Raw genomic sequence first — 18,451 nt, forward strand, 5'->3', positions numbered from 1 at the left:
AATGGTTTTGTCAAGTATAAACTCCAATGCAAATGATGGAGAAGTTTAATGTAGACATAGCCGCCCTAGGACAGACTGAAAAAAAAAAGTCAATTTGACCTCCACCGTTAGGGCTCGAATTTTAATTGAGATTGAGATTCAGTATTTTCTAACTGTCGATATGCTTAGTTCTATTTAAGATAATCAAGAGGTCTTCAGCCAAACTTCTATCAGTAAAAGTATGCGTCTGGGGCAGAGTTCAGACATTGGAGGAAGATATTTGACTATACGTTTGAGTTAAACGAGGCAAGATTAATATTGAAAGGATTTTTTATTCATTTTTAATAGAACAGCATATTTTTTTGGTCATATTACTAAACCATATACACCATTATATTCGTGTTTTAGCATTTTAACTATGGAGACAAACGGCAAACACAATATTGACCATCACCTACAGCAGGGGTGTCAAACACATTATGACTGAGGGCCACATCAGCAAAATGGCTGCGGTCAAAGGGCCAGATGTAAAATAAATGTAACTACTTTTTAAACTTGTTAATTAACTGTTTCTGTATTTATTACAAATATTGCATATTCATTTGCATAGATGTCAAAAACATGGCTGTGTATCTGCGTATCTCCTGATAAAATGACATTTTAAGACCATCATACCTTTTAATTTACCCTGTCAAGGCCCACATAAAATGATGTGGAGGGCCACATTTGGCCCAGGGGCCTTGAGTTTGACAGATGTGACCTACAGGATCAAGTGGAAATAATCCCTCACCGTTTATTTACTTATTTTATTTTGTTTATCCAAGCTTTCTAGCAGAATAAATGCATTGTTATTTTGACCTCTATTGGTTGAATTTCTATGTAACCAAATCAGTGCATCTACTAAAATAATATACTTACAAAAATATACTTATAAATAAAACATTTAACACACTTACACTCGCTCAGTGCCGTAGCTCCTGTAGTCCACAGCGGCCGACACAGCCACGATGAGAGCAGGGACCCCATAGCCCACAATGTAGAAGTATCTGCGTCTGGAGTGTTCGCTTTCAAACACCTCCACCAACATAATGTAGAGCTGCACCCCCTCGAGGAACATCCACGTGAACGCAGCCAGGAAGAAGAAGTGAAGCAGGGCTGCGAAGACGGCACACGCGATCTGGAGAGGAAGAGACATCAACAGTCTTATTAGAAAAATATATAAAATCAAACCTGGACCTAAACCTGGACCTGTACTAGACCAGGACTAGAAGAAACCAAACCAAGTCTACATCAGGATTATGCTAAACCCAAACCAAACGCACCCGAAGTGTAACTACTTCAGCTGGTTCTGCAAATAAGTGCTAAACTGGTGGTTTTCAGATTCAAGAATGGGATGATTTCACACTCTCAGATTTCCCCACTGATTATATGGTTCAGGGAAGAAAAGTCTAAAATGCTTATGAAGTTTTCGTCTGGTAGTAGTAGTAGTGAATATTGAATGATCTAACATTTAAAAGAAAAATGCAGTATTTCTGGGGAAAATCTAGGCAATCTAAAAGGTATATTCACAAATGTTGAACGCGCTCATTTCTATAATTGACTAGACCCGACATCTGCATTTTAACAATATTCATTTTAGCTCCTCATCTGTATTTGATATATAAAATGCTGCAATGCTTCCTGAAAACCAAATAATACATGGTTTTACGTGGCATAAAAATAAATATTTTCGATTGTCATGGGATAAAATATACAATCTTTTAAAAAAAATGCATTTTCTACTAAATGATTTATTCATATCAAATGCATATAATACTGCATGATTTAGCTTCAGGGCACAAATGGAGCAAATGCCTCAATCTAAAACACAAAACCAAACTTTTATGCAATACAAAAGATTCCTCTGGCCATTGCAGTCCTTATAAATTTTAAACATGCACAAAAGGCCAATGTCACAGCACTCCTGACCATGAGCCATCTTTGAAAATAGTGAACATTTATGTTACACACATTATATGAACATAAAATTACGGATTCTACATTCTTCACATTCTCCATCTATGTTCCATCAGACATATTTTGTCAAGAGAAGACCGCGAGACCTTGGCTTCTCCTCTTACTGCATTTTTGTTCTTATTTATCATCAACATCATTGTGAAACAGGAAAAAAAAAGCAAAAAACCCAATATATCCACTTCAAAAGCGAGAAACAATATTTGAGACAATCGCGTACAATTCTTGCTTTTAACTCTATGGCTATATGTGAAGAAAATGCATAACTTAGCATTACAAAGAGACAACAGATCCTACATACGACTCTTGGGGATCAGACTTATAATGTTAAATACTAGAAGAGAAACTTTGACCTTGTTTAAGTGCGCATTTCCCACTATTCGCAGCAATGAGCTAGGTTTGGCTTGGCGGACTGGAGTTTTGCCTGTGGTTGCTGGCACAGGACGCCTTTAGCCAGTGCGCCCATGTGGTCTTGTTTGCTACCTGGCATGGACGAATGAGAGATATAGCAAGACAATCCAGTAGCTGTAACTTCTATGAGCAGCAGGTGCAAAGACGCAATTATTCACTTTTGGATCGGTCTTTTTTCTAAGAATAACAAGACACCGACTGCACTTACAGGCATTGATGTCATTATTGGCACAATTGAACATAACTGGCTGATTTTGCCCCCAGAATGGTTTTACTTAAATGGCTAAAAGGTTGAGTGGATGTTAATTGCAGTTGAGGAGAGTGATATTAGAGATGATGGTGATTCAGGCCAATAAAAGGTTATGAAAGGAATGGTGTAGGCCCAGGCCAGGAGCTTTGACTGTTATAGATGTGAATCCTGTTTTGGTACAGACTTTAATTATTCATTGGAGGTGATTGTATAACTTTATGAATAGTATATATCATGCAGTCAACGCTAATAATCCAGGAATTCTATACAAAGGCAAAGTACATAGTAGATATTTTTGTTATAATTCAGTGCCTGATAAATGCAATAAATCACCATTACAGCAGTCCCTCTATATATCGTGGTTTATCTCTTGTGGTCTTGTTGTTTCACGGATTTTTGGCATGCTTTTTTTTTTTTTTTTTTTACAGCATATGACTGCGCATTGTGTTCTGCGTCCTGATTGGCTAAGGGACTGTAGACCATTGTCCATCAGTCTCCTCCGTGCCGTGTCTCCTCCTACAGAATGCATTCAGCCAAGTTTACATAAATGTTGGATCGCAGTGTGACTCTAAAGTGCTGTATGTTTGCAAGTTTTCTCCCCGACAAAACCCACAATGTCGATGAAACGTTCTGCACCGACAAATTTCAGAAACGCTTTGGACTTAAAAAGCTCGGACACACCTTCTCGTTCAATGTCGTTTTTTACATTTTAGATACATATAGAAGACATCAAATATAAAAAGTATGGGATAATGTAACAAATAAAAAACCAAGTGAAATAACTCAATTTTCAATACCTCAAAATAGCCACTCTTTGCTTTGTTAACAGTGCTGCAAACCATAGTCCTTCTCTTAATGATCTTTACAAGTACTCCTCACTTTCACACATTCTTTTCATCCTAATTATTCCCCTTGACAAGTTTATAAGTGCGTTATAAGAAATAACATCGCATGGCGACAAGAAAGTGGCAGAACCCCCAACAGAAAGGTTACAGAGTGTGTAGTGTTGTGGTGTAGACAAATTCAGACGACTTAACTGTTTTGTATAAAGTTGGTTTATCTTTTTAGTTTAATTCCAGAAAACTGCATGAATCTTTGTAACACCTGCCAGATTGAGCAATTAATCGTAACTTGTCCAACATTATATTCTTCATTCTTTATACATTTGAGATACATTTACAGTATATGCAGCGCGAGCGTACACCCAAATGTACTACACACAAGTGCGGCTCCGATGTGCATCTCCATTTTCAGGTTTGTGTAGTAAGAAATATATTTAACTGTTTTAATTATGTTTTTCATCCAAGGACATTCTTTGTTCATTTGAGAGCTTCAGTTTTTTAGAATGCAGGATACAAGTCCATGGCCCCCATTTAAGAGCACATCAGAACAGATGTGCGCGTATCATTGTAGGTTTACACCAAAAGAGCAAAAAAGGTCAATGTACTCCAAATCCAAACAAAACACTTTTAAAATGATAACATCAATATTTGTCTATTACATTAAAATAGACAAATTACATTAAAAGTTCACTACTTCTGCTCGTCTCCTTTAGAATATAGAATAGAATATTACACAGAGTCGCGTTAAACTTAAGCTAGCTCCATGGAGACAAGCACATGGCATCACCTGGCAAAGTTACGTTAAGTTAGGTCAGGTCTGTGGAGAGGCGATCCCACTCTTAGTATGAATGCATGTTTTTCAGGGTATTTTTGAGCAATCAAAACACCTGTAGCGAAATAAATGCTGAACACATGATGTTAATGCAATCCGTGGAACATTTCATGGAACGTAATAATGTCGCCATGGATACAAGTGGGGGGCAAACACTCCGCCAGAAATGTTACATGGTGCATCTTTAAATGGGAGTTAGTTTAAAGGTTGAAACTTGGAGGAATGTTATTGGATTGATACTTTTATAACTTACATTTTTCACTCAGTTTATTGTCTAACCTGGCAACAAATAGCGAAGCATAAAGTTTAGATGCAGTGACTTTGACGCAGTAGGAAGCATAAAATTGTTTTGTGTATTTATAGAGCAGGAAGTTAGTATTTGAAGGGCAAAATCGATGTCTAGATAAGATAATATTTCTTGGCTTCCTTGTATTATTCTACAATTTACCATGCTATAAGTAATACATTGTCTAGTATAAGCACCTCACACACCTATTACTGTAAAGGTAATTTATTATTGAGCATGGAGAAGATATATGCACGTCTTTAAAGGTCTGTATAACGCACTATTGCCAAATTAAATGAAATGTCACCTTTGGAAGCTAATGTTTCCACTACCTATGTGTATGTTTTTTTTTACTTATCACTTACCTGTAGAATATATAATAATTAAATGATTGATTGAGTTCAAATGACTGCAATTGTTAAAGCAGATCTATTATGCAAAATCGACTTTTCAGAGTTTCTAACCATTGTTGTAGTTGTTTCTCCTTCTCATTTACCCTCTCAAAGTTGTTTTTGGAGTGATTCATGTACTTTTGAGAAATCTTTAACTACTTTTCACCAGCACACACCCACTGCTCTGTACTTACTTCGTTCTCCAATTTATGTTCTTAACCCTATACCGGCGGATGCTATCACCGCCAATAGATTTGCGGTTGCGGACTTTCCATTACTCTTTAAATATATTACTGTCATTATGGTAATCTGCTTACGTTGTCCCTCAAAGATGACCAATCAGAGCGCAGGTGCTGCACGGATTCTCCCAGTTAGTTATTTGATGTGTCAAAAGAAAAATAAGGATGGATATGTAAAATAGAGGTAGTTGAGTGAAAAAAGTCAAAAGTACATGCTGATACTTCTTTAGCATGATTTTTATGACTAAAAAAAGAAAAAAAAAAGTCTAGGAGAGCTATAATGGTCTATAAAGGGTTAATTGATACACATAGAATTCAGCAGCTTTGCGTAGCCATTTTGGTACAAATGCAAAAAAATCCATTACTGATAGTGTGATGTGCAGCTATCTATAGGAGGGGACGACACCTCAGTTTTTTTACGCGGAAGTCAGCGGATTTGTTTCTTTTATTAAGTCGTTTTAGATGAATATTGCGATTTAAAATGTGCAAATTATAACATAATGATCCACAGGTGTCATAGATTATAACTATATAGCACAATAAGTCTTCTTTAAAATAGAGTGGGAGGGGATGGTAAAATTTGATGTCATAATGCAGATATTTTGTCCTAAATTTTGGTTAGTATCCCCATAGTTACTGGGCCTATCTATATGAAACAAAACTGGCACAAAGTTTAACGTCTTCTCTGTCAGCACAAATGAGGTGATTGAAATGTAATGTAAAGTGGTGGAATTACTAAAACCCACACGCAGGTACAATTGAAGTCACTTGAAAGAACTTTAAATCCGTCTTAGCCGAGTTTTGAACCGCGAAAGTATGTTACTAAATCTATCCAACTAGTTCTTAGCTCTCACGAACCATTGGGCATATCACTTGGAACGGCTTTTTTTTAGATGATGAAAGTGAAACTGTGCGGACTGCCAAAGCTCATTCAATCATAGCGCTTACTTCCAGGTTAGTGATTGGTGGTCGATTATGTTATACTCTCAGACGAGGGGGCAAGACACAGATTTGAATACAGATTTGATACAGATTTGTAACGTGTGAGCTATTGTGTCCAAGTAAGTCTAACTTTAACTTACCGGCTGGTCACCCCGATTGATCCCCACGAGGAAGAGGGACTCTGCGATGAAGAGGCAGATGCACAGGTTCTTGTGGATGGTGTTGCGGTCGCTCTGCAGGCCGCGGAAGAAGCAGAAGGTGAAGAGGCTGATGAGCAGGCAGACCAGAGACAGCAGGATGCCCACCCAAGTGATGACGTCAAGGAGCATGTCGTGAACCGGGTCTGTGTTCTGTCAAAAGAGGAAGAGGACAATGGGTTTGAATTTAACAGAACTTACATAAAACAATACAAGATGTGCTCGAATAATATAATGAATGAAGTGAGATCTTTTCATAATTGCTTTTGTGGAAAAATAAATACCTACAATATACCATTGTGTCTGTAGGTACCTTTCATTGGTAAACTTTTGTTGTTTTGTTTCTTTTTTATTGAATGATTTGAAGCATTTTCTTTCATTTAATGGACAGTTAGTTAGGCCTGTTACAATATATGCTACATCAATTTATCCTTCAACATATAACAGATGGAGCAGTACTTTTTGGGGGTCATGAGTACTTTTTATACTAGTGGGACATATTTTCTGTACTACGATGAGATTTGAGCTGTAAAAGTTTGAATTATTAACTTATATGACTCATTATAGATACAAACCAACTACTTAAGTGTTGCATTCTGTCATATTTTTTTTAATCAATTTTGTACATTTAGAATAATTTTTGGGGATAATTTTGCTTTATGTGTTAAGCTTCGGCAACATATCACACTTCAAAATTTGTTACAGTGACAGGCCAACGTTTAGTACATATTCATACATATTTGTTCCCTTTTATTCTATTTTAATTTTATATACAATTTAATATATTTTCTATTTTTCTATGTTTTCAAGTGTAGTGCCATTTTATTTTTAACTGCTGCCGATAACATTTTTGTGTTTCTTTAGGTTTATATTATTAAAAATGAAATACATTTTAACTAGAGATTGGTTGGCCGATATATGTGGCCGATATTTGGCCCTTTTAGCGTATTGGCCTTAAATCTCCAGCACGGGCCGATATTTAGTTTTGGTCGATTTGCTGCCTAGAAAATACACACAAAGCTTGATTTTAACACAAGAGATAGCTGAACAAATTGTAATACACTGCGCTCTTAAAGGTTTGTGGTAAAAAAAAAGGGGGGCTATAGGTGAGTTTCTAGTAGATTTAAATGACATAATTTGAGGAAACTAATCAAAATCTGCACTATGTATTGCCCCTAGGTATTGGTAGAACTTATCGACCATCTTTTGCTCTGTATTCCAAACAATTGGTGCAGAATCGGCCATGAGAAAACACACATACTGGTCCATCTCTAATTTTAACAGCAACAGTGAAACAGAATGACGCCTTTACTTATTCACACAGCTGTAAATAAAAGACAAAGCCCAAAAAGCATCCCCATGACGGCTACAGATACAGTAATTTCAAACCCTGCCCAGAGGATCTTTAGTTTCCTGGAGGTACGTTCCCTAAGCCCTCCAATAAGCCACTACACAGGGAGCCACAGGTGGGCGATATGAATCATAAATTAGTCAGTGTGAATCAATCCAAAATGCCCCCCGTTGCTCCATTCTGGTCGGCCAACAAAAGGAATACAAAGTGCACAGTCCAGAAGGGGCCACAGGTGTCTAGGCCGAGCTCAACGGGAACACAATCAAAACCAACTCGCTCGATAACTTTCACTCTGGCTTTTTAGATAATTCTCTCTTTTCAGACACTAATATGGCGCTGTGCACACGTTTGGATGGCTCTCTGGACTGTTGATAAGTTTGTGGGTTTACAATGGGAAATCAACAGAGAAAATCACATCTGTGCAATTTCAAAAGCATGCGCTGACGACGGAACTCGAGAATGCAGACCTCCGCCAAAGCATTAGAAAAACCTGCAATGGTAAAGCAACTCAAAGTTCAAGGGAAAATAAAGGTCTACTGTATGCAGTGCTCGTACGTGTAGTATGTAAAGGTTTTATGATAAACTAAAGGTGATCTGGGTGCACGCAGTCATTGTAAGGTATTTTCTAGCAGTGCAGCACTACATCAAACTGGTATCTTGATTTTCTAACGTTACAGTAAATGACACGTGTCCACCAGGAGCGTGCAGACCTATGGAATACGTGGGAACTCATGAAGATGCTGTGCAGACCAGCGTGTATCTTACGAGGTCGCCGTGTGATTAGAAGAAGGACCCTCCTCACATCCACACCCAGACCTACAGCGACACACACATATACATTGAAAGACCCTATAAAAGCTGTCAACATGCACATCTCAGGGCTCTCTTCTATCCTTTCTGCAGAGTCCGTTGCTTCATTGTTCACTTCACCTGTGTGGAACTCATGAAACCCTTCTAAATTTATGTTTCAGTCTCTTGGTCCTCTTTGACGCTTACGCTAGAAACAGACATTCTTACATAATGACGTGCACTCAGATCACTATGTAACTTTTCTGATAGATGGTCAGCCACCAGCTTGTCTCCACCAAAGTGTCATGATCCCTGTCGTTTCCACCCTTTTTTGTACTTTCTCCCTTTCTGTGTCTGAGCCTGGAGCTGGGGCGGAGATCTTGGCTCCTCCCGTGCACACCTGGAGCTAATCTACAATCAGCTGCACCTGGGGAGGATAAGAGGAGCAAGGACCCGACAGTCAGCGCCAGATTGTCCGCGTATCTCTGTGGTACTCCCTGCTTGGCTCAATTCATGTTTTTGCACATTTTGACTTTGCTAAATTGGATACTTTTGCTCCTCACCAGTTCCCGCTCCCTGGACCCGCTCAGCTCTCCCGCCTCCGACCCTGCTCTTCTCTACCGGTACTGTCTGTCCCGTCTCAGACTCTGCTACTCTCGCTCTACCCCTGGACCATGGCAAAAACCCCGCTCCAGACTCACCTACTGATCTACAGTCATTCTGCACTTTGGACTTTTTGTAAATAAACACTGTTAAACCTTTCCCCGAGTTCTGTCTTTTTGGTCCCTCCTGTCAGACGTTACGACACAAAGTCTGTATAAAGCAGTAGAGGGAGTGTGACGTCACCATAGCATTCGGCACCAGTCGAATGAAGCTCATCGAGGCTAGTTGTTACAGGGTTGAATTTGGAGCTGAGTTCCATATTTGGAATTCCGAGCGCACGTATCATAGCAACCAAAAAACCAATCTGGAGCGAGGCTGTTGAAGGTACGGCCGGGGGGCATTAAAACTGTTGCCATAGCTACCAGGAGCAACCTCAGGCAAAGAAGGCGCCTGATTTGTCTGTTATTAATGTTCATATCTTGATTTTCAGACACAATAGCAAAATAAAAACAGCAGGATCATGTAGAGCGGGTTAATACGAACATTTTAAGACCAAAAATAACGAGCCTGACAGCAGTTATGGCAAGAAGGAAGATGTATGTCCATTTATATATACAGTCTAAGGTCTTCATGGAAATGTTATTGCTTTTCCTGGAGTGTTCCACAGTATAGCAACTTATCAATGTTTGAAAAAAGAAAAAAAAAAAGCTCAAATATCTTAACAAATGTCACTTGACAGATGGTACATTCTCAGCATGACACCAATCGCTTTAAGAGCCCATGTTGTCTAGATCTAACACCTCTCCCTCTATATGTAAAACAGCAATGTGTCACCATAGCTAACTTTAAAAATAATCACCAAGTCTCAACACTCCGGAGTGCGGCTTCCAGATTTCTCCTTGGAATTGTCCTCTTTTTAACATTCCGGGCATTGATTTAAAACATGTGGGAGGAGTGGAAGAATTTATCCAAGTTGCTTGAAGCTGTCAGCTGCTGGGACAATCTGGTTAGAGCATTTGGGTTTGACTGGATCACTTCAGCGCTAATGGCAATATAGCTGGAATGCTAATGAGGCACGCCGCATGAATGCTAACAAGGATTCAACTAAGAAAGGACTCATTTAAGTTCATAGACAATTAATTAGAGTGCCCAAATAACACAATTAGCATAGGAGACATAGTTGGAAGTTCAGTGTTGTTTCCAGTTCTCAAAATCGCTCACTAGCAATTCAACTTATTACAGAATATTGATTTGTATAAACTGGCTTCATTAACATATTATTATTGCATCATACCTTTGTCTATGACCATTCAAACCACCATTTATTATTGCATCATACCCTTGTCTCTGACCGGACCACCACAATTACAATAAGCTGCGTTTCTGGGTAAAGTGTCTTGCACAACTGCTGCATTACTGGTACCAGGGATTTGCATCGTCTCTGTCAGCTCTTTTATTGAGCTATATCTCGAATACAGAAGACCAAATTTATATGACAGCTTTTAAGTTTGATTTGAAAACTAAGGCCTTATTAGCATGCTAGTTGTCGTTCGCATTACTCTGCTCTTATAAACTCATCGCCGCTGTGAATAATTAAAATGCTCAGAATGCAGGTGAAGAATAACTTTGGATCACTGCAAACTGCTTAAAACGAACTAACTTTGTTTTTCTCGTCTTTAAGGCTGTAAATATCAGCACTTTTAAGTATTTACTCACTCTGAATCATTCTTAAAGGTCCTATATTTCGCAGAATTGACTCTTGCAAAGTTTAGGCCATGTTATAATGTTGTTACCTCATCGAAAACATACCTGGAGTTGTGTTTCGTTTCATTCACACATGTTTGAGTAATCTTGCGTTATTAGTCTGTCTACATCTACAAAGCTCCAAATGCTCTGTTCCACCTTGTGATGTCATGAAGCGGTAGTTTTCAGATTTCAGATTACTTTCTACCTTTCAGATTACTTTCTACCTTTAATTCAGCAGAGATTCACAATAATAGAGCTGAAATTATCCAAATGATTCTAGTGAAGATGTATGCAGTTTAAAAACACATCAAAGCACTTCCTGTATTACCACATGAGTCCTTTTTTGTATTTCGCGTTCTCTCCACTCACCCAGATCCACTCACTAGTTGATGAGCCGCACCTGGTTTGCAAGCAATCAACCGGGGGATAAAAGCCTGGAGCTGCCACCACATCGGCGACCAGTGGGGTTCTTCGCTGCAGCAATTTTTTGTTATTTTGTAATTTATTTTTTTTATCTAGTTGTTTAATTTGTATCCATTTTTGAAAATTATTTTGTAAGAATAAATGGATTTATCTTTTTTTAAATTTTATTCTACACCTGGTTTTAACATAATTTCATTACGTTCTACCACCTCTGTACAAAGTGGGACGTAACACCATATGAGTGTTTTTGGTTTGAGAGAGCCTGAAATCAGCACAATATATGCAGAATTTGGGTGTTAAACATGTGTGAATGGAACAAAACACAACTCCAGGTCCGTTTGTGACGAGGAAACAACATTATAACATTGATCAGAAAATAATACGGGCCCTTTAATGAATGTTACTTACGAATTAATTCTCCATTCATGCTTTGCTAAGGCTCATTAGGTGTAGTGTAACCTAGGTCTATAGCGACTGTACAACCACACATTTCTCCAGCAAAGGCAGACTACAAGTTCTTCGAATACAGTTGTAATATGAAGGCAGTAAATTATATGATACAGAGCTCTGGAGTTGAAATCCTTGAGAACATATTTGCTTACACTGAGAAATAACCACGCTATATCCCTCAAACAAGCACCTCTTTAAATCATTTTCCACCCGCCGTCAGCAGGATTTTCCAGGGAGAGGGGTTCTATCACAATTCACTGGAGACTTTTCTGTCTTCTCCCCTCCCCGCGCCAGACCAGTTTACCAGTTTAAGCGAGAAAACCTAAGAGAGATAAGATGAAGGCTTGCGTAGCGGTTGAAGTCCAGTTATGTTAGCACTAAGGGAACAGATGCTCATCATTATGGGGTGCAATAACAGCCGCAGAGATCCTTGCGTCTCGGGAGGACCTCCTTTGGATTCTCTTGTCTGATGAGCACAGAGATCTTATATGGGGCAGACTTCACTGTGTTAGAGTAGGAATATGCATGGGAGAAAAAAGGAAAAAGTAAGTAGAAACAGTGTCAGATTGTAAATAAAGATACAGTGCAATACAAGTAATAATGGGCGATACTGACAATTTTATAGACTTTTTTGTATTACCCCCAAACAAAAATGTGAATGGACTGTAAATTTAAAGTAGAACTAACCTTGTTTGCAGTAAAATCACCCAATAATGACTTGGGAAGAAGAGACAATGCTATTACAACACCATATACACAGTTAGGTAGCGAAAAAGTGGATTTAGAGTCAAGTTTGCAGGTTTCTAGTTACAAACGGCTATATATAAGTATGTGCTGCCTTGAGTGACGTCTGCAATTTCTACTAGACATCTCAAAAAACTGCCCTGATTACAGCCAGGTATTTCCAATTACAAATACAATACCTTGAAGTATGGGAACCTGTTAGCCCAATCAGAATGTGCCTTATATCCCCAGACCCTGCCCCTTCTACCCCATCATGTTCTTAATGCTTAAATTTGAACGTTCGGTAAAATTTGCGACACGTCCACGGGTTTGAAGCATGTACCCTCGTTCCAAAGGCTCAAATTTGCATAAATGCAAAAAATATGACTGTAACTGCATATTCCTGATAAACTGACATTTTAAAACAGTCATACATTTTAATTTACCTTGTCGCAGGCCACATAAAATGACATTGCGAGCCACATTTGGACCCCAGGCCTTGAGTTTGACACATGTGTACTAGAGGCATTTGGTGCAGTTTTGATGCCGCGGTCTGAACCCAGCATTAGTCCTCCAGGTACTGCTCAGTTTAGCTACTCTCTTTGCAGTGTGGTCGTGGCTGGAGTTTAGGTGTTTAGCGTCACTATAACCACACCATATGCTAAAAATAATGCAAATATCAATGCACGTATAAAAACAACATTTAGAAACATGTCAAAAGTAGCTTATATACAGCTTTTTCAGTGGTACTAATGCAGACAGGATGCAATGGCAGCTCATGATTCCTGCTTGGCAACGTGGCTATTTCCCATTCACTGCTTAACTCTGCTATTGATGCAGTGGGTGGCCCTATAGAAGCACGGCATTGTGGGAGTCTCCTGGGCAAGGGATCCTGGTTGCAGGATACGTACTCTATCCATCACCATCTTCCAATAGGGAGTAGAGGCGAGAAACTAGAAAAAAGCTTTGGAACCAGAGGGCTGGGAGTGCATCTACATCCAGGTGATAGATTTTACTCCGCACTGATTTCTTTGTTCTGTCGGCCTTAAAAAGCCTCTCTTTACACAAGGTTTGTCCAAGTGGGATGGCGAATGATATGATCTACACGGCTGCTGCATCTTACCCCACGCCGACGAGGCAGCGTGATAGAAATCCATGTACGGGTCTCAAACCTGCGGCCTCGTGATTTGTTCGAAAATTCACAGGCGATATAGCCAGGGCAGAGTCACACCACATTCACGTTACTTAGGCCGGGCGACTCCATTTGTCTTCCAATCTTTCTCGCTGACTACATTCTTTGATATCTTAAACACACTTTTTTTTTTTTTCATTCCAGATGGATGCCTGAGGAGATTGGCTCTGCCCCTGATCTCGAGGCTCAGGGCACAAGAAACTGCACGGTTACATTTACATCCCATTTATTTTATTTTATTTATTTACTTTATTTTCAATTTTTTTTTCATTATATATATATTTTTTGCCTTTGTTTTTAATTTATCTTACAAAATTCTCTTCTGTCATGAAATAGCACGTGGAACTCAAACGGAAAAATAAAAAAAATAAAAAAATATAAATATAAAAATAAAAATACAACATAAATAAGTATCAGCCAAGCTCTCAAATTGTTGGGCAGTGGTGATGGACCCCATTCTAAGCTTACATAGTGTCCTAGAGTCTCCATGTTTTTCACAGTTTCACTTATATTTTAAATCACACGAGTCAAGGCCTGTGGACCAAATACGGCCCGCCACGTCATGTTATGTGGTCCGTGACAATGTAAATTAAAGGTATGACTCTCTTAAAATATCAGGAGATCCATAGTTATACAGTCATTGTTTCACATCCATGCAAATTCATATGCAGTATTTGTAACTTGAACAAGTAATAAATATAGAAACGGTTAATTAACAAGATTAACAAGTAGCTGCATTTATTTTACATGACATTTGGTTATATTTAGTTACATTTATCTTACAGTTACATCTGGCCCTTTGAGAGCAACCATTTTGTTGATGTGACCCTCTGTGAAAACGAGTTTGACACGCTTGTATTAAGTGAAGCATACATATGTAAATGGAAATGTATGTGTACAGTAAAGACTTGTGTATGTAGTCTGCATGAAACGTGTGTATATGTGCATGTGCATGTGTTATAAGTGTGTGTATGCATGTGCCTTATATGTTGACCATTGTGAAAAATAAATTGAATTGAAGTCGTTCTTGTATTTCAACACGTTTCCAGCTTGAACATGGAAAATGAATCTAATTTTTCACAGCAATAAAAAGAAAACAGGAACACTTTATAATAACTACACCTTAATTAGACTTAATACACTACAAAGAATGACTAAATAAATAACAAACTGTTTATTAAAAGTAATGAGAGTGATTCAGGCTTAGTAACTACTTCATGAACTACAATAAACTCTTACTTAAGTAGTTAGGCGTTAGCAGTTATAAATGAGTATTTTAAACTCTTCTCAGACCTTTCGAATTTATTCTATCAACACTTTTCTCAAATTGTCATCTTACTAAAAAGTGTCACAAAACAGATGGGGCATGGTCCGTGTGTGAATTCTTCATTGCAACTTAAAATTACAGCGAACTTTGAAATGTATTTTTAACTAATGAAATATTAACAGTTGTTGCTCACCACCAGCAGCTGTGGAGGGAATGAGTAATGCAGTGTTAAGTGTATTTACGTGTCCATAGAGCAACGGTGGAAGAAGTACTCGATTTTGTTACTTAAGTGAAAGTACTGATACTAGAGCAAAACAATACTCAAGTAAAAGTAAAAGTATCACGTGAAAAAAAATCGACTTAAGTATTAAAGTACCTGTTTAAAAGTGTACTTAAAGAGTAAGAAGTAAAAGAATTTCACTCAGGTTCTGAGATCTAATAAAGCCTCAAATGTAGTGATGTTGATACAGATTTGTGTTGCATTTTGATCAACAAAAACAATTGAATATCTTTTTATTCTAGCAGTTTTTATTTGTTTACTTATTATATTTTTGCTTGCTCAAACTGCAAATGTGTTAAAAATAAACCTTCAGCTTTTACTGCAGGTCTCAAATAATAATAAAAAGTACTTTTACTTTTCAGCCATGTTTTAAAATGTAGTGGAGTAGAAAGTACAGATACCTGCTCTCAAATGTAATGAAGTATCCACTGTAAAATGTACTTAGGTAAAGTACAGGTACCTATTTTTATTACTTGACTACAGTACTTTACTGCTTTTACTTCGTTATGTTCCACCACTGCCACACAGTACATTAATAAAACATATAAGTACTTTTTTTTTTACATATTACTTTAGCTGTAAGATCAAATATAGGATGTTGATTAGCAATACACTCTCAACCTTACACCTCTTGAACTGCTCCTCCGGAAACATATTTAAAGTGGCACATATAAAATCATGACGCCAACCCCTCCGTACCTCAAAGCGGCGCTCTCAGCAGGAGGGCCGCACAGTCAATCCAATTAAAATGCATAAATCTCCCTTATACGCCTCCAAACAGCACCGGCCTTTGAGTCGTGAAATACAGCAGTCGTTGGAGAGGGGCAGAAGAGGGTGGTGGTCCTTACTGAAGGATCACCTATAGGATTTATGAAGTGCATGGAGATACGGGGAGCAACGGGAATGGGTATGAATCAGAGCTGCTGGCGGGTTTGAAAAGGTCCGGGGGAGAAAGCCTCGCTCGTATGAAAGGAAGACGACGTTCAGTAGCAAAAAAAATCAAATCGAAATTGCAATTTGAATCAATACTGTTAGCGAGTTTCAGAATGTCCGCGTCATGTCAACAAAATATCTGCTTATTTTGCGTAAAAACTGCTAACCCTGTCGTTTAGATCGTTCTGAAATGTGGTTCTTGCATCAGTTTGTCAGTGCTTTTGTCAATTCTCTGTTCAAAATGTGAACTTCGAACAACATCCTTTTATTAAATCCCAAACTGCAATGCTTGTCAGAAAAAAAAACATAGCAATCTGATATTTTTTTCCAAATCGTTCAACCCTACAGAACGCGCAACTAACGTCACCTTGATGGGCAGTTGCCATGGTAGTTAATATCATATACGCTCCAAACATATATAAACAGACTATTCCAGAAGCAACCTTGACTGTCCTTTCGTTTCGCGTTTTTTCTCCCTGATAATGTCAACGCGAGGCATGTTCTTCGAAGACAATGACAAACGATAGCCAAATATCACCGCCGCCAACTAGTGGGGGGATGCAGATTTACACGTACTACGAGCCTATCGGGAATAAGGGCTCTTCAAAGTACTTTAATGTATCTCTAGGGCCTGTCTCAACCACGTCCACTGACTAAATAATGGCCCAAAGACAGAAGCAACAGAAGGACTATATTTCTTGAACTTGTACTTGTCCTTTAGCCATATTTAAAACGATTTCTTTCTCAATCCAGCTGCCCTCCGGCGATCTTGGCAAATGGGGGGCTTAAATAAAGGGAAATGGCTCAATAAGGAGTCTCAGGAGGTCAAATGAGCACGGGCCATTCAGGGATGTGGAAAAATACACTTTGAACTACGACTGATGAAATAGTGGACTTAAATAGTGTGCCAGTGCGGGATGCTGGCTGCGGCAAAGAGGTCATGCTTGGAAAAGTGGTTGCCGACGAAGATTAGATTACAATTATTACTGTTTCTTGAGCAACTCTGCCATTGCATTTCTGTATGACATAACACAATGAGCGTGCCGGTGTTTACAGTAGGAGGTTTTATTAGGGATAATCGAACATTTGGGAAAAAATACAAGGAGCATAAGTCATAATAAGATGCTTTTTAGTTCTGGGGTAAATGATCTACTGTTCATTAACTTACCCTATCGTATTATAAGTTCCAAAACATATATACATTTTTTATTACATTATTTTTCAATTCTAGTCTTAAATGTGAACAATTTCACAATCACACCCAAAACGTTTCTAATCTGGACATAAATCTCAAATCGCAGCGTGAAAGGTTGTTATGCTTGTCGAGCCTTAAACGCAGTATGTGATTTTTACTATTACAAAAAACATGAAAAACAGATCATTTTAATTGGTTTGTAGCAAAGTACATTTTTTCCCTCTTTTTACTATAGATCACACCTGGACGACTGAGGGATTACGCAGACACACATTTTGAGCATCTTAATTACTCACCACATTGAGTTTATAAGCACTTTCCACAACTTTCACGGTAAAGCTAACAAACCCCAGCATGCTAACGACCCACTTCCTGCTTCACAGAGAATGAAACGCACTATAATTACATGCAGCTCGCAGACATCGGTCTCATTTTCACCCTGAGAGCAATTTCTACAATAGATCTGTACTGAGGCAAAACACATTTTACGTAATTACATGAAAAAAGTCATGTACAGCCCCTTTAACTTCATAATTATAATCTACATTAAGCTTATTTAACAATCTCTTACCCTCAGTTGAATTTGACAACATAAGGCTCTGGCACAGCTCTCAAATCAATAAACAAGGGTCAGATGATTACGCCCGAAAAGTCCATTTTTCAAACTCATGACAAGAGCCAATGCTTGCCTTTCAATAGCTGAAAGAAATGCATTTGATTTCAATACTGTCTAAGCTCACTTAATCACCAGATGCCCTGCGGTTTAGCAATGGGACATCCCGAGGTCAAATTTATCCATCTTCTTTTTAGCAAAGTCACATCAAAGTACAACCAGTCTCCATGATAGCACTATTTGTAATCATTGTAATACAAAACAGACCAATAATCTCTCAGTCACAGCTGCTGATTGCCAGTTTTAATTTGTTTATGCGGCCAACGGCAACCGCAGTCCCGAGCCCCTTTCATTTTTAGTACAGAAATTAGAAAAACAAAATCTGGAATCGGGAGACGTGTGACTTCCAACGCCCTTGTCAAACTTTCAATCGCGCCACCTGAACTGCACTCAAAAACTCGAAAAAGTACGAAAAACGCGACCCAGAGCTTTAACACATACTT

The 18,451-nt window shown here is 38.4% G+C and overlaps 1 protein-coding gene across 8 annotated transcripts in view; it reads right to left on the minus strand.

The window, feature by feature from the left end:
* Positions 1 to 18,451, minus strand: part of LOC117385965 (adhesion G protein-coupled receptor L3-like) — a 339,155-nt gene that overhangs the window by 41,692 nt on the left and 279,012 nt on the right. For all 8 annotated transcript variants that reach the window (XM_055229021.1, XM_055229023.1, XM_055229022.1 and 5 more), the window contains 2 exons: positions 6,327 to 6,536; positions 936 to 1,156 (listed from right to left, as the gene is read on the minus strand). In XM_055229021.1, coding sequence (XP_055084996.1) covers positions 936 to 1,156; positions 6,327 to 6,536 — 431 coding nt within the window. The remainder of the gene's footprint in view (positions 1 to 935; positions 1,157 to 6,326; positions 6,537 to 18,451) is intronic.

The sequence above is a fragment of the Periophthalmus magnuspinnatus genome, chromosome 18, assembly GCF_009829125.3.
Source record: "Periophthalmus magnuspinnatus isolate fPerMag1 chromosome 18, fPerMag1.2.pri, whole genome shotgun sequence".
Classification (NCBI taxonomy): domain Eukaryota; kingdom Metazoa; phylum Chordata; class Actinopteri; order Gobiiformes; family Gobiidae; genus Periophthalmus; species Periophthalmus magnuspinnatus.